Source organism: Onychomys torridus, chromosome X (assembly GCF_903995425.1).
Source record: "Onychomys torridus chromosome X, mOncTor1.1, whole genome shotgun sequence".
Lineage (NCBI taxonomy): Eukaryota > Metazoa > Chordata > Mammalia > Rodentia > Cricetidae > Onychomys > Onychomys torridus.
This window is the reverse complement of record NC_050466.1, coordinates 3,631,338-3,654,250: the sequence shown is the minus strand read 5'-3', so window position 1 is coordinate 3,654,250 and position 22,913 is coordinate 3,631,338. Positions and strand designations below refer to the sequence as shown.

Genomic DNA, 22,913 nt, shown 5'->3' with positions numbered 1-22,913 from the left:
CTACTCAATACCATATAAAGCGGGAAATTCAATTTGATTGGTCTTTTATTTTTTTTTTAACAGTACAGCACTCATATTGTAACCACCTACCTGAGGAAAGGGAGGCACCAGACACTGCTATGGAGGGTGTAACAGATGTGTTTCTGCGGTGACTCTTCATGAGCTCCTCAGAGGCGCTTTCACTGGCAGCCGAAGCCATGGAATTTTCAAAACCATGTTCCTTCCCACAGAGTAAAAAATGAAAAAAGAAACATTATACTGACTGATTTCTCTTAAAACCTTTTCATATAAATATGTTCTAGTATAAAGATATTCATGTGTATTATTTGGGGGGGGGAGGAATGAAATAACATTTGAAGGACCCTTATCAGAAGCCCATATTTCAAATGTTACTGTATAAAACTGAATCCAAGAATGTTTCAATTTAACACGAAACATATTTGAATACTTTTTTTCATCCATGAAACTAGTGATATAAGATTAGCAAGAAAGATTATATATGAACTTCCAATCTTACACGGAGTAGCCATTAGCCTTAGAACTGTTTGGGCTTGGACTTGTCTTCTGTCAACATCCCTCTCCTCAACTACCCTGCTGTGGTTTGAATCAGGACATGCAGTGGATAGCCATCCCAGCCTTGGCCTGGAAGTTCCAACCCCCATTGAGGCTTCGGTAATGACCACGCCCACAAGGCGGGGCGGAGGAGGAAGCTGAAGACCCAGGATTGAGAGGAGAGGCTTCGCTTGGTTCTGGGACCCTGGATGCTGGAGGTAGACCGAGCAGAGTTCTCCAGAGAGCCCCGCCGGACTGCGCCATACCTTTCCCAGACCCTGCAACCTACCTATCCCTTCACTTGTGAGTTACCCCACAAATAAACCTCCCTTTTAACTATGTGGAGTGGCCTTAATAATTTCACCAATAAGGACAGTTACCCCAAAGGCCCGAACAATGGGTACTTGGACCTTCAGGTTGGTGTTATTGGATGATAATAAGATCCTTTTAGATGTGTGTCAAGTGGATGGTTTTAGGTAACTGGCAACCATGACATGAGCAGCTTGTTCCTGACATGGTATTTTTTATTATATGAGACAAAGGAAGGTATTTTTCTTTCTCTTTCTTTTTGTTCTGACCTGCAATCCCCAAAACTGTAAGCTAAAGCAAACTTTTCTTTTAAAGTTCTTGTGACAATAATGGAAAACTGAGTTAGACTCCTTTTTTTATTAGTTTTTGTCTAGCAAGAGCAGTGGTTCTCAACTTTCCTAATGCTGTGACCCTTTGATACAGTTTCTCATGTTGTGCTGACCCCAGCCATAAAATTATTTTCATTGATACTTCCTAACTGTAATTTTGCTAGTTTTGAATTGTAATGTAAATATGTGTGTTTTTTCTGATGGTCTTAGGTGACCCTGTGAAAGGGTCATTCAACCTCCAAAGGGGTATCACCCACAGTTTGAGAACTGCTGAACTAGACCCTGGAAAGCTCACTCACATACACCGTACTTTCTCTGACCACATTTAACATTTAACCTAAAACCCTGTCACCTTTTCCATCTAGAAGGCTGGGTGATCAAAATATGGTTATATGTTTGTTGAAATATAAATGTCATGCATGATGCTTATCTGTTTTTATAAGAACGGAGACTTGTAGGGAACAGGTGAAGTCCTGGATGAATGTGTATTGTTTGACATGAGAATGACCATGTCAAGGACCAAAGCCTCATCACCATGGCAATAGCAAATCCTTCCTCAGATGAGACTCAGAGGAATAGCAAAGCCCTCTTCTGGTATACATACAAATGTTGATAGTGTGTGCAGAAAATATATACTGCAGCTCTATTTTTCCTTGAATGTTAATGGCTAGAAGACTGCTTCCCTACAGAGAATGATCCTGAGATTAACTAAACTGCATCCTTCTTCAACTGTACATTATAACCCGTTCTCCTTGTTCTGCTGTATGCAACAAACCCACCTGCCTATTCGACTATTATATAAACAGCCTGAGCTTGTGATGGGGGTTGCAGCTTTCCCATCAGAGAGCCTGGTGAACCTGATCCCAGCTTTTCTCTATGTCCATGTTCATCCTTTCTTCCTTCCCTCACTGCCCCAGTTCAGACAATTCCAACAGCCCTGCAGGACACAGCAGGTAATTCTTCAACTTAATGCCATAGGTGATTTCAGGGACACCTAACTACAAGTAAATGATTGTACATGTGGCAGAATATAGCCTGAGACTGGCTTTCATTGTATGATATAACAAAATCAAAACTTTGTCCAAGCTCTGCTGATTCCTATAGGGTTGGTCTAAGCTTACTTTTGCAAAAAAAAAAAATTGTTAATCTATCAGTAATTTAGACAGTCATTGAATACATAAAAATAATAGTTTGCACGCATGCATGTGTGTGTGTGAGTGTGTGTATGTATGTATGTATGTATGTATGTATGTATGTATAACTTACTGAGTCCATTTAGCATTGCTCATACATACATTTGTGTCCAGGGCTGACCACTTGAGATTGGAAAACCTATGAGGGAACTCAGCCTTGGAGGAAACTGATTCTCCCCTTTAGCAGCCATATTAGTGACATTTCATAGGTACATTTTCTCTGTCATGTCTAGGGGATACTGTCTAGCTAAGCTCTTTTGTTTTTAGACAAAGTTTTTCTGTGTAACAGCCCTGACTGTCCTGGAACTCTCTCTGTAAACCAGGCTGGCCTTGAACTCATAGAGATCCACCTGCGTCTGTTTCCCAAGTGCCATGATAAAAGGTGTGTGCTGCCACCTCCTGGCACTAAGCTTTATTTAATTTTTTTTTAAAACCCTGTGGTCCTCTTGAGAACTAGGCTGAGGTTAAATGTCCGTGAAGATGGCACTATGGCATGATAACTGTTAAACTTAAGAGAGATTTTACCATTCTTTCTGTTATAAACAGTTAAACAGTGCCTACAGGATGAATTCCCTCCTGGTTGCCTGACATCTTCAATATTCAAGAATACTTTAATAAAGTCTCCACAGATAGATCTGGCTCTTACTTGCTTAGCATGCTAATAAATTCAGCCCCAGTAGACTGTTTTCAGTACTTCATTATTTTGAACATGTAAGACCTATAGCAGAAAGTACATCTCTTCTAATTCCTCTAATTATCATAGACTAGCAAAGTTTATCCAGAGTGTGACAAAGGTCAAATGGATGAATTAGTTTATGTCAGTTTTAACAGCTCATCACACACAGAAGTCCCCTAATGAAGCAAGACTAAGCTCCTTACTGGCAATTATGGTGATGGAAATTTTTCCCATAGGTGATCTGGTGCTACCATTAATATTGAACATTAATAGGTTGGCTAGCATTGTACAGTCATTAACATATAACACATAATCTAGAGCAAGTGTCCTCAACCTGTGGCAAGATACCTTTGGGTGTTGAATGACCCTTTCATGGGGCTGGGGGGGGGGGGTCACCTAGACCATCAGAAAACACAGGTATTTGCATTATAATTCCTAACAGTAGCAAAATTATAGTTATGAAGTAGCAACAAAGTAATTGTATGGTTGGGGTCAGCACAGCATGAGGAACTGTATTAAAGGATCACAGCATTGGGAAGGCTGAGAACCACTGCATTAAAGCTTCAGGTGATGAAGCCTAAAATTAGCTGTTTATATCATAGCATAAACAGAGACATTCAAAAGGTTTTCATTTATAGGAGAAATTGTGAGCTCACACCCACACATACAAGCAATGTGATTTATAAATTACTCTACTATCTTATTAACAAGAAAGTATTTTTCCTCTTTAAAAACACCAGTTTAGACCATTTAGAACATAGGAACGAGCTCCACCCCTCACTGTATATGCAGAGAAAACCTTCCCAATGAATACTTTTATATCATAATAGCTTATAAACATTATCATTATGTTCATCCTACTCAGCCCCTTTCCTCATGCCTTTCTTTGCACACAATTCTCTTTATAAGACATGCAAAGCCCCTGAGCCTCGTACAAGTCTGCTCTGATTGGTCAGTATCTCTTTACCACCAGCTCATAAATACATTAAATGTTACTCCTTGTTAGGTTACCGAAGAAGAAAATATAGTCATCAACAATCTATGCACTTTTCTGACAGCTGAACAGAAGCCAGCTGCTGAGCTTAGCATAAATATTTATGAAACTCAAAATATGCTTTTTAATCTAAGGAAGTACAATTTAGGCTATATTGAAACAGATCAATGAATGATACCCAGTGTGTCTGAATGTGTTTTGATTCTTTCTCCAAAATACTAAAACACTCTGCCTGCTCACTCCCCACCCTACTGCTACTTTCCTGTTCCCAAGCCCCTTTTAATGGCTGTACTATGGCAATGGCTTCCTAAATGGTCTACAGGCTTCTCTTACTTTCCTCAGCTGTTCCTCACCAGCTGCCTCCCAAGATCCTGCCTAAACAGATGCTAGACTATATCACTGTGTTACATGAGCCCTATAGCTTCACCTGTCTTAACCAGACTAAGTAATGAAAGCCTGTAGCGTCATTTTCAATGTCCTTGCTGACTCTTGACTTCATTGCATTCATATGGAAGTACTCATTTCTCCATGTGCTAACAGCAGGACAGTGGCCTTTCCAGTCTTCTTTAACAAATTGGGCATGCCCACATCAGGTTCTTTATGCTGGCAGCTCCTCATGAACTCTACAGATATTTTACAAACTATTTGAGTCAGGCCACTGATCATTAAAGATAGATCAGCCTTTTTGTATCTCTTGAATGTTGATTTAGTCTGTCTGGAGGACACTTTGCCCACCCAGACATTTGCATGGCTGATTTTTTCACTTATTTTAAATCTTTGCATGTCTAGGGTGTCTCAGGAAGTTTCACTTCACTAAATTATGGCTGAATCAAAGTATTAAAGTTCATATATAATGATTTCTTAAATATGGATTCCAGCAATATTGAATTTCTTCCTTAATAAAAAAATCTAATGGATGGTAACATTCCAAGAATGACTTCCAATAGAATAGTTGATTTAAAAAAAAGTATTACTTCCAAATGTTTGGTGCTTTTTCTTCCTTAAAAGAAAAAAATGTGATACAAAAGATAATTTTTCATTTATTATATATATATATATATATACATATATATGTATACATACACATATATAATAGCAATTATATGATTGACCTCTCATTTTAACAGATGTAGAGAAAGAAAAGAAAATTATAAAATGACTCCAAGGTTCTACTTTTCCTATAGAATATCAATCATCTTAGGAAAAATTTAGTACAGCTAATTTATAAATATGTCCTCTGAGAAGTAGCAGGAAGGATGAAAGTCAGAACCTCCAACAAACTCTTCATATTTAACTTGCACAGCTATTTATTTAAAGATCCTTTAAAACCTGGCTTGCCTTTCTGTCTTCACTTTGGGTTTCAGACCCGAAGCTAAGGATACATTCCATTCAATAGTATAAACAATATGCTATGAGATGCAGAGAATTTAAACCAAGTCATGGGTGTCTCTTCACAGTTGTTTACTTACTCTACTGCTGATGGAGCTCACACTACGAGCACTTGGGGCTGGTGACCTCTGAGTGACTGGGATTCCACCACTGTTGTAGCTACTTTTCAGCGTTCCTCGTCCTGCCTCCTGGTCAATGAGGTCTGATGATGCCATACTTCTCCTAAATGATAGGAGAAAGCACATTCTAACTCTGAGAGCAGCCAAAGACACCAGGAAATTTTTATGAGGAAAATGATGAGGAATGCAAATCACACCAAGCTGCCTAGTCAGTGTGCACCTTCCCTTAAAACTGCAGGGGTTCACTAGGTCCTGTGCCCACATCCCAACTTGTCTAACTCCATTGTCATTCAACTGAGCTTCACCCTGCCTTTCCAACTTCATTTCTCAGTTTCATCAGCACTTTGACCAAATTTACATGCACATCTAAGTCATTTGCTTGCTCCGTCTCCATCTCTTTAGCATTCTTTCTCCGTGTCAGTCCCCCTTGCCTTTAGAACAGAAGTTCCGTCTTCCCACTCAGGCCTTTCTTGACAAGCACAGGCCTTGTCTGTCTTGCTCTCCTCAGTCCCTGTTTCCGTACAGGTTTTGACAGGCTGTCTCCTCTTTGACTACAGAATATATTGTTTGGCATCTTAATTCCCATGCATATGTGCATCTTGAAGGTATTAACTGTGGGCTCCCATGTTCTCTGGTGCAGAGTCATTCAGCTATGGTTAATCAATGATTAGAAATTATGGTTCATTTCTTAAAGGCTGACTCATGGTGGCTAACAAATATGCTATAAAATAGTGACACTGGATAAATAGAATTGAATCATTTTTACGTTTGAGAGACTGATTTGATTCTATTCAGTGATGAGAAAAGTAATTCCTGCTCAGGAGGTGATCACAGGGTTCTTATTCAGTGAAGCATCATAAGTAAATACACAATTCAGGCAAATTAGAATTTAAAAGAGATATTCATCCCAGGGAGCCCTGCTCTTTTCTGAGGGGAAATGAAGGAAGAGTGGATCTGGAGGAGAGGAGAGGTGGGGGAGAGCTGGGAGGAGGAAGAGGGGGAAACTGCAGTCATGACAGAATAGATGACTTATTTATTTAAGAAACTTTTATTCATTTTACATGCCAACCACAGATCCCCCTCTCCTCCTTCCTCCCACTCCCTACCCTTCAGCCTTTTCCTCCACCCACTCCCATCCCCTCCTCCAAGAAGGCAAGGTCTCCCCTGGGGAGTCAGCACAGCCTGGTACATTCAGTTGAGGCAGGTCCAAGCCCCTCCACACACCAAGGCTATGCAAAGTGTACCACCATAGGAAAGAATTAAAAAAAAAGACTCATTCTTATTTTATTCCTTATCCCCTGTGAGTCTAAAATAGGCTAGAAAACAAAACTATGTAACAATGATTTCAATTGTTTTTGTAAGCTATATCAGTAAGCATATGATTGCTAAGGCATTCCAACAATTAAATTACCAGTGATTAGGGTTTATAGTTGAGCCAATTGGAAGTGAGAACAAATGGAGTAAGAAAAGAATTTTGTTTTCCGTTTTTTCTTTGAGAAGAGGTCTCACTATATAGCTGTAGTTGGCCTAGAACTCACAGAGATCTGTCTCCTTCTGCCTCCTAAGGGCTGGCATTGAAGATGTGTGTTAGCATACCAGGCAAAGAAAGAACTTTATCAATGCTTGAACCTACATACATTATCACCAGAAAGTAAATCTGCAAAAGAAAGAGCAGGCAATGACCATCATAGCTGCCAACCTCAACTTCGTCTGAGAAGCTGCCAAAGCCAATTATTCCCTGATGGACCACCAGCCACCACTGTCTTTAATAAGCATGCAAATAGCAGCAATATTACTGTCTTTCAGGTCTTCATCAGTTTCCCTTTCTATTGTAATGATAAGGAAAGGGTGTCTTACAGAGGTTAAATATAAGTAGGGCATAGTGTTCCATCCCAGTATTCCCAGCATTCCAAGGGCTGAGGCAGAAAAATCGTGAGTTTGAGGCTAGTTTGGACTATTTAGTAGGATCTTATCATAAAACAAAAAGACGGGAGAGAGAACAATTATTCTTATCCTTTCTGCCTAAATTGTTTTTCCTTCTTGTGTGGGGACCAACAAAAGAGGGGGATGAAGAAGGCAGTGGGAAACAAATAAGAGTAATGTGTGATAAGACATGTGTCTGACAACTTCACAATGAACCTGGTTACCTTTCCCGCTAACTAAATTCTGCATCAATAGAATGCACTAGCAAGAATATATCGGCATATCTACCAAAGCCCAGGCCTATTTATTCTGCTTTTTATACTGATCTCATGTCATTTCACTAAGATCAAACCTTTCTAACCAGAAGAATTCTGCATTGATAGAATGCACTAGCAACAAAAGGACAAAGGAACACTGAACTGCAAGTTAGTTATTGACATCCAACTATGAAAATCTTGATATACCTTCTATATTGTATCCTTTTGATAGCATGTAACATCTCTGGCCTCTTTTTAGAGATAACTCCAAATTCCAGTGCTATCGACATAGCTTAGAGTAGTTCTGACTGCTTGTTGATCCTGACAAAATAACGTATTTTCTGTTGTAGTTGTTCAATGCAATTTAGAGTTCTAAGTTTTAGAACAAGTTTCCTGAACCCTCCTACAGCAGACACTGCATTTTGACTTTTCCACACGCACTCATCTCAGAAATCCTACTTAGGTTAGGAAGAGATCAGAGACCAATCCAGTGACGTGTCATGACCATAGGTTACTGATTCTCAGAACAGTATTCTACAAGCACCTCTACCTTCTGTTTCAGGGAGGGAGATACCTTTAAAAATGTCTAATGGTGGGGCTGGAGAGATGGCTCAGGGGTTAAGAGCACTGGCTGTTCTTCCAGAGGTTCTGAGTCCCAGCAACCACATGGTGGCTACCAACCATCTGTAATGATATCTGGTGGCCTCTTCTGGCCTGCAGGCAGAACACTGTATACATAATAAATAAATCTTAAGGAAAATGTCTAATGGTGAGTCTTTCAAAAAGAAGTCAATAAATTACAACCAAAGGGATTCATGTGAATACTTCTGCTTCTATCTGTGTTGAAAGCCATCCCAGATCCAAGTAGCTTCGACAAATTTCCCATCGTGGTTTCAAAAGGGCTGAAAGCAAAAGTTCTATTTACTGTAGAAGCTCTGGCAACAGTTGGTTAATCAGAATGATGACATTTAACAGGCTAATGTGTAATAAGGAAAAAATTCTTGTGATCATAAGTCAGCTACTGGAAATTATTGTTGCCAACTGCATTAGCTCAGAAATGACACCGACTTTCACATTTGTCCCTGACATTTACTGTGAGTATCTCAAAATTTTCCTTTTGTTTGATTAGACTAAGAAAAGGTTTAGTCTAAAGAGGCACAGAATTTTAAATACTTAGGTGCCAATTGTTTTAGATGTTGTTTAAAATATGACATAAGTACGTGGACCTTTGCCACTTAGAAAGGGAATGATAGCATCTACATCAAATTTAAAGAAGTTTGAAAGCCAATTAAGAAAGCTCCATTTTTGATTCAGATATCATGTTGCCATGATTGAAATACATAGTAGAAACCATTGGCAACAAATGTTCAGGCTAACATGGTTAAGGGAAAACTGCAAAGAAGGAGATACATTTGACAGGGTCTGTGAAGCTTAGTTATATTAGGTTATGGAGAGACATTTTCTAGATTAGAAGAGTCTCGTCTAATTTAGTGTATCAAATATACTTTGAAATGCCTACTCTTTTGTTATCTCTAATTCCATGATGTCCCCAGATATTGATGATGCCTTTTGAGATATATACATACATTTCTGTATAGAGGATCCAAGGATAGGACAGATACTATAGTTTGCATTGTCTCTCTGTGTTTACATAATGCTCTCCCAGGAGTGATATCTAGGAAATAATTTTCCAGTACCCTCCCTTTCTACATTGGCTGACAATGTTGAGTTTGCACTACATGGTTAAATGAGTGTGTCCAGAAGACACCATTAATATAAAAGCCAGTAACACCGAGACCAAGGTGCAATGCATGGTATGACACAGAGAATGCAGAATATTCCTTCTGAGGCATATAAGCTTTTCTAACCTCTTTTAGTTTTTTCAAATCTGAAATGAATATATAGGAAAGATAGAAAGAGACGTTATAACTGGAAAATGAGATAAGTCTGATAAATGAGAAAGAAATAGCAAAAATCTAAAAAGACTAGAGGGAAAAGTTAGAAGCAGCTCTTTGGTGGACCCCGAATGCTGCATCCCTTTAAACTGTCTTATGAGAGATAAGCCTTGATCCCATGTGGCACATCTGGACATCACATTGAATACCCTGAGCATGTGATCTAGAAATCAGTATGTTTTAAAACTGCCCATCTGATTCCAGTACACAGAAGAAGCTGGGAAATATGTGCTCAAGTGCCCAGTGAGTGCATTAATTGCAGCTCTATGTGCCTACCAGCATTCATCTCTTTCTGTGTACCACCGTGTTTCCTTCCTGTTTAGCACAGTGCTCACATGAAAAGTGCTGAGCTGTCCTCATGGTGACTGTGATAAAGGAAGATACATTTTCTGGATGGTGAGTGACTGTGAGATACTACAGTTTAGCAAAATGGTATGTGGATTGAAATACTCCCAATACAATATTTTTGTGGTTAGTGTGATAAGAGTAATTTCCAATTTTTAGATTGATGATAAAATACAAAAGAAGAAAAGTATCTTATGATACATAAATACTGTAATTCATATTTAAATATCAATAAACTAAATGTCATTGGAAAACAGGCATACCCTTTCATTTATGTATTGTCTATACCTCTTTCTTTCTCCAGCAGAACTGAGAAATTGAGATGGAGAATTTATAGGCTATAGAGCTAAACATTAGCTTGCATCTCCTGCTGATAATATGGCTGAATCCCATACTTCTCTACCTCTTTTACCATTTATCCTCACTTCACTGTATTCTTTAGCCTTCAATTGTCTGACAATTTTGCTTTAGGCTGTTTATGACAGTTTGTGGCTTTGGTTCTCATCCCTTGCTTTCATTAAAGAGTGATCACCCTTATCCAAAAGAAGTTAAAATAGAAAAGTAGGAATTAGTAAATCCAGATGCCAGGGCAATAGTGGCACAAAGCTGATGACAATAACCAAATGATAATTGATTCGACTTAAGGCCCACTGTACAAGATGGAACTCATCCCTGACACTGCTTGGGTGACCAACAACCAGAGACTTGACAGCCCTGGGACTTAGAGTAAAAACAAATAGTACCAGTCTTTACAAAATTAAATAAATGAATAAAAATGTACTGGTAAAATTACCCCTAATGATATTGTTATACTCATAGAGCAGTGCCTTATTGAGCCATCATCAGAGAAGCTTCCTTCTGTAGCAGGTCAGAACAAATACAGAGACCACAGCCAGACATTATGCAGAGGTTGAGAGACCTTGGAACACATGTTTCTAAATGGGATGTCTCCATCAAATCCCTTACCCCAGAGCTCAGGGAACCCCATGGAAGAAGGGGAAAGAGTGTAAGAACCACAGAAGCTGGACTACATCAGGAGAACAAGGCCCTCTAAATCAAATGAGCACAGCTCATATGAACGCACAGAGACTAAAGCAGCAGGCACAGGGCCTGCACATGTGTACAGTTTTTGTGCAACTCCTGATTCTTGTGCCTTCTCTTAGGCTCTTTCCTTCTCTTTGTCTTGTCTAACTCTGAAGTGATAGTTTTTGCTTTAGCTTATTTTATTTTGTTTTGTAGTGTTTGTCTCTTAGCAGTTTTTTCTAATTAATAAGAGACAGAAAGGCAGTGGATCTGGAGGGGAGGAGAGGCAGTAAGGGATGGGGAGGAGGAATAGAGGGAAGGGAAATCATAATCAGGATATATTATCTGGAAATGAATCTATTTCCAATAAAAGGAATTAGTAGACCTGGACAAATGAAAACAAAAGAATTGAAAATAGTGGAAGCTACCTGTCCTACAGTAGGCAATTCTTCTGTGTGTCTCAGAACACACACACACACACACACACACACACACACACACACACACACATTACACAGACATATACACACACATACATACACACACACACATACATACACCACACATAGACACACATACACAGAAACATACATATATACAACCATACACAAACATACACATACATACATACACACATACATATACCACACAGACATACACATACACATGCACACACACAAACATACATACATACACAAACATATATACATATATACACACACTTATACATACACACATATACATATACAAACACACATACACCACACATACATACACACACAAACATACATATACACACATACAAACATATACCACATATACACACACATACACATGTACACACATACATACACCACATGGACATACACATACACATGCACACACACAAACATACATACACATACAAACATATATACATATATACACACACTTATACATACACACATATACATATACAAACACACATATATACACCACACATACATACACACACAAACATACATATACACACATACACACATACAAACATATACCACAATACACATGTACACACATACATACACCACACAAAGACACACACAGATACACACAGACACATACATGTGCACACACAAACAGACAAACATATATACATATATACACACACAACCATACATACACACATACACATATACATACGTACACACATATACATACACACATACACACATGCATACACAAATGTACATACACACACACACATAGATACACACATACATACATACATATACAGAGACATACACATATACACACATACATGCAACACACATACACACACTCAAACACACACAGAGATACATATACATATAAACATACATACACACACAGAGACACATATATACACACATGCACATACATATACATATACACACATATACATACATAGATACATACATACACCACACATATACACACACATACACACACATGCAAATACATATACATACACATATATACACACATATACATACATAGACACATACATACACCACACAGATACATACACATACATATACATACATACACATATATACACACATATACATACATAGACACATACACATACATACACCACACATATACACACACATGCACACACACAAGCATACATACACACACAGAGACATACACACACATACATATCCACACACATACATAAACACACACAGAGTTAGTTTTGAATATGTGTTGTGGGTGGTATCTGAATATATGGTGGTCAGTGGGCAATCTTGAGTGCTATATTTCAGGTGCCATGTACTTAACTTTTGAATGACCAACATTTAAAGATAGAATATCAACATCAAACTCAGGTGCTCTATCCCCAACACTCAGGTGAATTTAGGGAATAAAATTCACATGTTTTCAGAGAAAACAATTTTAAAGCCTGTTTTTAAGGAATTTGCTGAGTAAATCATAGTGTTTCATGTAAAGAAACCAAAAGCCAAGTAAACCAGTGTTGACTATGTACATGACCTTGAGTCCAAAGTAGAACACTGCCACCTTGCTATAGAATACTACCATGGAGAGGAAGCTGCAAAGAGAATAATTCAAATTTTACTTAGGACATGAAAATAATGCTACTGCTAATAAAAATAGAGGTAGTATTAAATCATAGGATGGATTTAACAAACTTACTTTCCCCAAACAATATAATTACAGAAAGACAAGTTTTTTCAATCATGAACATACCAAATATGCCCTATTTCTAGGAGACATGAAAAGTGGGGCTTAGAGTGAGGATGAGGTTAGCTATGGACTGGATTTAATGAGGTTGTTTCTGTTGTTTACTCAGAGCCAAGCACAACAGCTTATGAAACTTCACAGACAGTGTGACAACCAGTCCCAGGGCTTGTGGAGAGCAATTCAAAGTAAAAGGATTATTTTAGTGTGTGTGGAAGGAACAAGAAAACAGGTGGGTATGATGGTGTTCAAAGGCTCATGGTAAGATGCTTGCCACAGCCTCCATTAACATGGGAGAAATACTGCCTAGAAATACAGCTCACCCTCCAGTCACTTCTACTAAACAGCACATTTCAGACTCAGTGTTCTACACTTTTCATATAAAGTCAAGGGGACACATCTTATTACTAGTTCTGTATAACTCTCCATAGTTTCTAAGGGCCTTTCTGATGATGCTTTGCACTGTATGCCTTAAAGATTTGTTCATTGACACTGCAGCCTAGAAATGGCTTGGAACTTTTCTCCCTCTCCCCTACATGGTAGAAAACTTAGATTGAAGTACAAAGCTCTTAGTTAAATTTGAATTTTATATAAACAATCCAACTTTATTAAGGATTGGAATCTTCAGCAGTTAAGAGCACTTACCATTCTTGCAAAAGACCTGTGTTCAATTCCCAGCACTCATATAGCAGTTAACAGCTGTCTGTAACTCCAGTTGCAGGCACACATGTGGTACACAGACATACATGCAGGCAAAACACCAAGACACATACAATACGCTTTTAAAAATTAAGTCAGTTGGTTGATAAATGTCTTCCATGAATCCTTGTCTGAAGGTTTGTTTCTCAAAGAGCACACAACCATTCACTAAAACTTAGAAGGAATTTGGAATAGCTGCCTTGAGTAGCATCCCATTTATTAACTACAGTTCACATTTACAACCTAATAAAAACTGTCTGATGTTTTGTATGTCCAGTCCCTAGCAACAAATGAGTAGCCATTTTTTTATGTTTTCCTGAGAGACTGCTATGCCTTTCCTATCCTGTTCATATTTCTCCAGCTTTGAAACTACTGACAATAATATACCAATTAGGCATCTGATAAAATATCATTTCCACTCATATATATGAGTTTTTAAAAGGAATGCCTTAGCTCAGATGCTCCAGGAAAAGACCAATGAACCATGAAGAAATATGCTTTATCAAGAAGAAAAGAAAATAATTGCCTAACTGGGTCAGGTCATAGATGAAAGAGATGGACATCTCACAATCTCTTTAGATGACAGTTAAAAAAAGATACCCCCCACAAACCTCAACTTCTAAAGAATCACTTGGAATGAAGCTCATTATGGCAATCCATTAATGCATCACCAAGGTCAATAAATAGCCCAGGGAAAGGACAGTTTGCTCTACTAATCTCTTGAGCATCTTAATTTTCTTAATAGGAAAGCCTTGCTCTTGACATGCTAAATCCAAACAACTCTGATGACAATATTTGGATTATCTACAAACTATTTCAGATATTCACAACTTAAAAGATAAAGTCTTCTTTGCAGACATAAAGGAGGCACCTGGGAGAGGTTGGATGGGAAAGTGGGGAATGAATATGATCAAAATACATTGTATGCATATATGAAATTTCCAAAGAATAAATACAAATTTTTTAAAGTCTATTTACAGACTGTCTTCCAGTTTATAATTACAAGAAAATCTTGTGTCAAAACACCAGTATTTGATGAAACACGCCTATATGGCATTGCTGGAATAACAGTATAAACACCTTAATCATGGGGAGAAAGCCCCTCATTCTTGAAGAGTTAGTATAAGGCAAATAATTCAAAATAGCATGGCTATAGGTGGGGCAGCCAGGCCGAAAGAATAAATAGGAGAAGAAATATAGGCTCAAGTAAAAAAGGGGAGGAGCGAGAAAAAGAGGAAGGAGGACATCAGGGGCCAGCCACCCAGCCACACAGCCATCCATGGAGTAAGAAGGAAAGAACGATATATTGAATAAAGGAAAGAAAAAGCCCAGAGGCAAATGCAGTTAAAGAGGATCAGGATAAATTAAGTTTAAAAATCTGGCTAGAAACAAGCCAAGCTAAGCCTGGGCATTCATAAATAAGTCTCCATGTATTTATTTGGGAGCTGGGTGGCAGCCCCAGCCCCACAAGAGTAAAAAAATAAAACAAAAACCCAGGCAACTATAGGGAAAATAAGAGGTCAGTTTAGAGGGCAGACAGAGGTGGGGAGCACTGAAAGAGACTATTGGAAAGGGGTGGCGAGCATTTCAGGGTCAGGTAAAAACCTGGCACATGGGAATCTCCCACGAATCTACAAGAATGATCCCAGCTAAGACTCCTAGCAATAGTGGATGCATAGTCTGAACTGGCCTTCTCCTGTGACCAGGCGAGACTTCCAGTGGAGGGATTGGGACACCAATCCTGCTGCATAACCTTCAACCTACAGTCTGTCTTGCCTATGGGATGTGCTGGAGTTAGGATGTTGCAGAGATTGTGGGAGTGGCCAACCATGACTGGTCTAGCCTGAAACCCATGCCAGGATATAAGTCTGCCCTTGATACTGCTTGGAGCTGCAGGACCCATAGACTGGATGGCCCAGAGACCTAGGATAGAACCAAACATGACTGTAGGGGGAAATATGTCAATATAATAAAGCCAAATAATATTCTGCTATATTCATAGATTGGTGCCTAGCCCAATTGTCATCAGAGAGGCTTCATCCAGTAACTGATGGAAAGAGATGCAGACCCACAGTTTAACATTAGGCTGAGCTCAGGGAATCCTGCAGAAGAGGAGAAGAACGGATTGTAGGAGCCAGAGGGGTCAAGGACACCACAAGAAAACTCACAGAATCAACTAACCTGGACTCACAGGGGCTCACAGAAACTGAACAGACAACCAGGGAGCCTGCATGGGACTGACCTAGGCACTCTGCACATATGTGACAGTTGTGTGGCTTGATCTGAATAGAAATGGAGTAAATGGGGGTACAGAGAGGAGGTAGTGCATACTGGGAGGGGGGGGGGGAAACTGTGGTCAGTATGTAAAATAAATTAAAAAAAGAGGGAAGCAAAGCAAAACTATTTCAGGGGCAAAGATGCTTTGTTTATGTTTTAATCACACAGGGATTCTTTAATCATATAAGGGAATATATCTACATTCTTGAAAACTTGGAAAATTCTTAATACAACACTAATCCTCTGAAAGTGGCTAATAAATTTTTTTCTTATATTTTTCTCTATGTTCTTATAAAAAGTGATGTGTAGAGGAATGCCAGAGAAAAAGTATGAAAAGCTATCATTAATACAAGCACCAAAAATCAAAAGAATGACCCCTCTTTTGGGATATATATATATATAGTTCTGGTCTGTATACTAGATTACAACGTGTAAATTCCTGGGTTCCATACTCAGCACCACAATGAGAAAAAGGGCAAGGTGTTACAAGGAAAATGAAATTCTTCTTATAGAACCTAGAGAGAAAAGAAAAGAAATACTAACAGGATTCCTGCAGCCTGAGCAATCAGAAACAAAATGGAATTAGCATGTGGACAAATCAATGTACATGCTCATGAGAGCAGATAATATTTTCTTACTTTTAGCTTTCATAGTAATGAAAATAAGGCCTGACTTATGCCAAAACAAGCCAGAAAATCAACTCTGATTAGAAGTGACTGTGCTCTTGGCTATCCGTACTTTTTCTCTTGGCTTTTCCTGACAAGTGATGACACTATACACAGGAGATTCTCACTTGACCCATCTGGAAATCAGTTAGAGGCAGTGGAACAAGAAATAAATGGAATTACAAAAAAAATGCTCTAGGGCAACACACATGATGAAATTATTATTTTTTGAAAGCTGCAAGGAATGGAAATGACACTTAGAGGTTTTTGTTTTAGAAGTTGAAACAGAAAAATAATAAGAAATCAATGAAAGAATTCTCTGCCATGTACATCTCTATTGGAACTTATAGCCCAACTCCCCAAACATAAGGCTGCACTCCTTTACATGACACAAATATTTCTAATAGCTGTAGGTCAAGAGGAAAGGTTTTCTATAACAACTGGAAAGCATCTTCTTGCCTTTCTGTATTATATGTCCTTTCTGTATTATATGCCAATCCTTTACAAAAACTTTGGCTCCCTATGTGGGTGAAAGGTTATCAACCTGATTCCCAGGCTGCCCATTGGTCTGTTTGTATGTCACTTACCTGTCTGAACCAGGGGCTGACTTGAAACTCTGAAGAGTTTGACTATCTAAATCCAGGCTATAGCTCCTCCCACTTTCAGGTTTTGGAGTTCTGATTTCTCCTCTGGTTGCTGATCTGAACTTGCTCAGAAGAAATCTGAAAATAAACATGAGTTCAAGAGTAAGATAAGAAAACTCTTTCATTGTAACCATAGACTATGCATCTGTCCACTCCCATCCGAGAACCTTGCATTGGCAGTAGATGGTGATTAACACAAACTGACAACTGAAAAAGGAACACAAAATGTGTGAGACTGCAGAATGCGCACCACTCCTCCCAAGACTTCGAGATCATTTCCAAAGAGGGGACAGAAGAGTCTAAGGGTTAGAGATGATGGACAACCACAAGGAAACAACATCTTCTGGGCACAGAATGATACCTGCGCATATGAACTCACAGTGGTTGTGACAGCGTGCAAAAACAACAAAACCAACAAACCAACAAACCAAACATGTGCAAGCCAAAGCCAGACAAAAATCCCAGTATGGAAAGGAGAATTGGGGACTAAATCCCTCCCCTACCTGTGGAGCAACTGCCAATCTAGGGAGAGTCAGGTTTCTCTAAGAATGTAGTCCCTGGTAAGTCAACCACACTCAAGTGGAAAGCCACATATCCAAAAATATTTAGATATCACAAGTAGCTCTTGATGGGTTAAAAAAGTAAAGGAGGTGATGAAGAGTCAATCTAGCAGTTAAAATTACTGACTCTTCTTCTGGAGGACCGAAGCTCAACTCTCAGCACCAACAAGGTGGCTCACAATAGTGTATAACTCCAGTTATACTGACACCCTGTTCTGGCAACCCTGGGCACCAGGCACACACATAGTGCATAGACATTCATGAAGGCAAAGCACCTATACACATTATATGTATATATAATATACATAATATAATTTCAAGTGTGTCTCCGTGATACAGAGCATGTTTAGTAAGAACAAAGACCGGGGTTTGATCTCCAGCACCAAAATTGAATAATAAAAATAACATATTACTTTCACCAATAAATGATTGTTCAATAAAAGGCCATGACTGAGGGGTTTTGGGTAGTTGGGTGCCAGGGCCTCTAATTCCCCAGCCATCATACTAGTTGATAAGCCAGGGCTCTGTCCCTGCTAAGCAAAAGACTGCCTAGTTTGGAAACTCATCAGTGGCAGCCCAGAGGGAGAAGCATATTCTGGGCGGGGGCTGTTTGCAAGCACGCTGAGAGTAGGGAACTACAGATGACTTGCCCAGAAGGGAGTCTCTGGGAAAAACAAAGGTGTCAACGTAGAGCACAGCACAGTTAAGAGTTGTGACTACTGGATCAAAGACCTCAACATAAATCCAGTTACTCTGAAGCTGATAGAAGAGAAAGTAGGAAGTAGTCTTGAACGCATTGGCACTGGAGATCACTTTCTAAATAAAACATCAGTAGCACAGACACTGAGAGAAACAATCAATCAATGGGACCTCTTGAAACTGAGAAACTTTTGTAGAGCAAAGGACACGGTCAACAAGACAAAGCGACAGCCTACAGAATGGGAAAAGGTCTTCACCAACCCCACATCTGACAGAGGGCTGATATCCAGAATATATAAAGAACTCAAGAAATTAGACATCAAAATGCCCAACAGTCCAATTAAGAAATGGGCTATAGAACTAAACAGAGAATTCTCAACAGAGGAAGTTCAAATGGCTGAAAGACATTTAAGGAATTGCTCAACATTCCTAATCATCCAAGAAATGGAAATCAAAACGACTCTGAGATACCACCTTACACCTGTCAGAGTGGCTAAGATCAAAAACACAGAAGACAGCTTATGCTGGAGAGGATGTAGAGCGAGGGGAACTCTCCTCCACTGCTGGTGGGAATGCAAGCCTGTACAGCCACTTTGGAAATCAACATGGCGCTTCCTTAGAAAATTGGGAATCCATCTCCCCCAAGACCCAGCTATAGGACTCTTGGGCATATACCCAAGGAATGCTCAATCGTACCACAAGGGCATTTGCTCAGCTATGTTCATATCAGCATTGTTTGTAATAGCCAGAACCTGGAAACAACCTAGATGCCCTTCAACTGAAGAATGGATAAAGAAAATATGGTACATATACACAATGGAGTACTACTCAGCAGAGAAAAACAATGACATCATGAGGTTTGCAGGCAAATGGATGGATCTAGAAAAAATCATCCTGAGTGAGGCAACCCAGACTCAGAAGGACAAACATGGTATGTACTCACTCATAGGAGGATACTAGATGTAAAACAAAGATGACTAGACTGCTACACAACTCCAGGGAGGCTACCTAGAAAATGGGACCCTAGGAAAGACACAGGGATTGCCCAATGACAGAGAAATGGATGAGATCTACATGAACAACCTAGATGACAGTGGGAGTAATGAATAGCAACATTTGAGGGAAAGAAAGTTTAGGGGAGCAGGAGATCCCAGCTGGATCAAGAACAGAAAAGGAGAACAAGGAATAATAGACCATGATAAATGAAGACCACATGAGAACAGGAAGAGGCAGAGTGCTCGAGAGTTCCCCAGAAATCCACAATGATATAGCCTCTATAGACTGCTGGCAATGGTCGAGGGAGGGCCTGATCTGACCTAGTCTGGTGATCAGATGACTAAACACCCTAGCAGTCGTCTTGGAACTCTCATCCAATAACTGATGGAAGTGGATGCAGAGATCCTCTGCCAGGCCCCAGGTGGAGCTCCAGGCGTCCAACTGTTGAGAAGGAGGAGGGACTGCAAGAGCGTGAATTGTTGAATCTAAGATTGCAAAAAGCACAGGGACAAATAGCCAAATGAATGGAAGCACATGAATTATGAACCAACAGCTGTGGAGGCCCCAGCTAGATCAGGCCCTCTGGATAAGTGAGACAATTGAATAGCTTGATCTGTTTGGGAGACTCCCAGGCTGTGGGACCAGGACCTGTCCTTAGTGCATGAGCTGGCTGTTTGGAACCTTGGGCTTACACAGGGACATATGCTCAGCCTGGAAGGAGGGGACTGGACCTGCCTGGACTGAATCCACCAGGTTTAAATGAGTCCCCAGGGGAGTCTTGGCCCTGGAGGACATGGGAATGGAGGGGAGGGGCTGAGGAGAAGGTGGGGGTGGGGGCGGGAGGGGGGAGGACAGGAGAACCCATGGCTGATGTATAAAATTAAAACACATAATAATAAAGAAAAAAAATTAGAAACAACAACAACAAAAAAGTTGTGACTACCTTTCTCATTAACGGAACCCAGAAGAACTCTGGGGAATAAAAGAATGTGCTATGTTCCTACTAAGCATACTCTGTATCACCAAGATTCACTGGGAATGACATATCTTTTAAATTATTTATTAGTGCTTAGACAATTTTGTACAATGGGTCTTGTTTACATTCACTCCCCCAACTTGTCACCAATCCACCTTCCCTTCCCCATTTATCCACTTTGTGTTCTCTGTCTCTCTTTCATAGGTGTGTGTGTGTGTGTGTGTGTGTGTGTGTGTGTGTGTGTGTGTGTGCGTGCGCATACATACGTGCATGCATTCTTTAATGGAATCTGTCTTTTTATCTTCCATGGTACCTCTTCTGTGGTAATGAAGTTTCTACAAAGAAAGGTCACATGCTGGGCAAAATCTGATCACATTACTATGTCATGTAGTTAATTGGAAATAAAACAAAAATAGCTTTTGAGGAAATGGAGTTCAAGGCCTGGTCCAGGATATTGAGTGCACCAAACATAGCTGCTTCTAAACACACTTTAATAAGAATTGGACTCAGGGGTCTAATAATAATAATAATTTTGGAAGAGCACATGAAGTACAGAAGAAGATGGGTTTGTGAGTCCAAGGGAGATTTGCTGGTAATATGGGTGGATAAAATCAAAATGTATGGCATACGCATTTGGAATTTTCAAAGAATAAATAAAAGTATTAAATGTGACAGCAACAGAATCCCAATTGTATTCTTTAGGAAGATGGTACCAGGATGATCATTTCACTTATTTTATATTCAACAATGTTCTAAGTGAACAAATGGATTCCAAAGGTACTGGCAGAATCTTAACAGAATCTGCTAAGTTGTCTTTGCTTCAAGGGACTTTATCAAAATGTCACTATCAAAATGTCAGAATCTTCATTCTGCTGGAAAATTACATTTGGGGTGAGAATGATGCTTGATGTAATACTAGCTTTTGATGCTCAGAATCACCCCTTCTTCTTTTTGGTAACATGAACCCCACCCATCTGTCAATCTCCTTGTCAAGTTCCACTTGTAATTGATGTGGGTCTTGATGACTCTTGTGTACCCCCAAAGCAGCTAGTATCTATTTATTTAATTATGTGTCGTTTATTGCCTATGCCATCTCTTGTGACTTATTAACACATTGCTGTATTTCTGACCCTGACAGCATGTATTGCCATTTTATATTTTCGTACAAGCCTTTAAAACTTAGTAACTTTTTAGGTGTTAAGCTTTTCTCTCTAACCGGATGTTACCATCCTTCCAGGCAGAGCCACAGCTGCCAGCTTCGAGTGCCAGCAGGGCTCAGCCTGGTGCTCTGGTGGTTCGAATGAGTCAGGATCTGTGTGACTCATTGTGTTTGTCAGTTATTGTTTTCCAGTTGTGTGCCCTAACTGTGGTGCCGGAACTATAGCTCTTAACAGCGTCTGGAGGCTCTGAGATCCTCATTCAGTCAATCCACTGTTTCTTTTTAAGGTTAGGCACTATGCTAGATCCCTTAACACAAAAGTAAACAAGCCACTGGGACAGCACAAAAACAGCTTACCATTAAGTGTGTGTCTATGGGGCATGGGTCAGAGTGCAAGATGACAAGAGATTCACGGGCACCAGGCATTGTGGGAATCTGGACAAATATGTGAACGCAATAGGGCAGGGAGGATTCAATGTCTAGGATAGGAGTTTAAGAAATCGTTTGCATTTGTCTCTGCTAATTAATGAACAGGGGGCTTCGTCAAGAGAGTCTGAGTTAAATTACACTTTAATTTCATTTCCACTTATAGTTCAGAATACTGAGAAAAATGAGCTACAGTCAGCCACTGTCAGCATGTTGGTTTCTGCAGAGAGAACAATGCAGTGCAACCTAGAGAGGGGCACCAGGAGGCTTCGAACCTTAGAACCCTTACAATATGGTCTTTATTTGGGGGCAACTCCTATTCTTTTGTGGCACCTCACTGCCAGTTCCCCGTGCCTTCTTGCACCTTGCTCTCTGACCTATCTCCCATTGCAGTACTCGACATGCACATTTGCCTTCTGAACTAAGTCGAAGCAGTCAAATGTGACTTTTGTTTTTCTCCTTAAGTCAGCCTGCATTTTAAATAGAGAATGTTCAAGTAACTATGCTTTTATATACCAGCAGTTAGAT

General features: G+C 39.6%; 1 protein-coding gene across 3 annotated transcripts in view; it reads right to left on the bottom strand.

Annotated features, from left to right (window-relative positions):
- Positions 1-22,913, bottom strand: part of Sytl5 (synaptotagmin like 5) — a 240,054-nt gene that overhangs the window by 48,670 nt on the left and 168,471 nt on the right. For all 3 annotated transcript variants that reach the window (XM_036175313.1, XM_036175314.1, XM_036175315.1), the window contains 3 exons: positions 17,513-17,647; positions 5,523-5,664; positions 91-220 (listed from right to left, as the gene is read on the bottom strand). In XM_036175313.1, the coding sequence (XP_036031206.1) occupies positions 91-220; positions 5,523-5,664; positions 17,513-17,647 (407 nt within the window). The remainder of the gene's footprint in view (positions 1-90; positions 221-5,522; positions 5,665-17,512; positions 17,648-22,913) is intronic.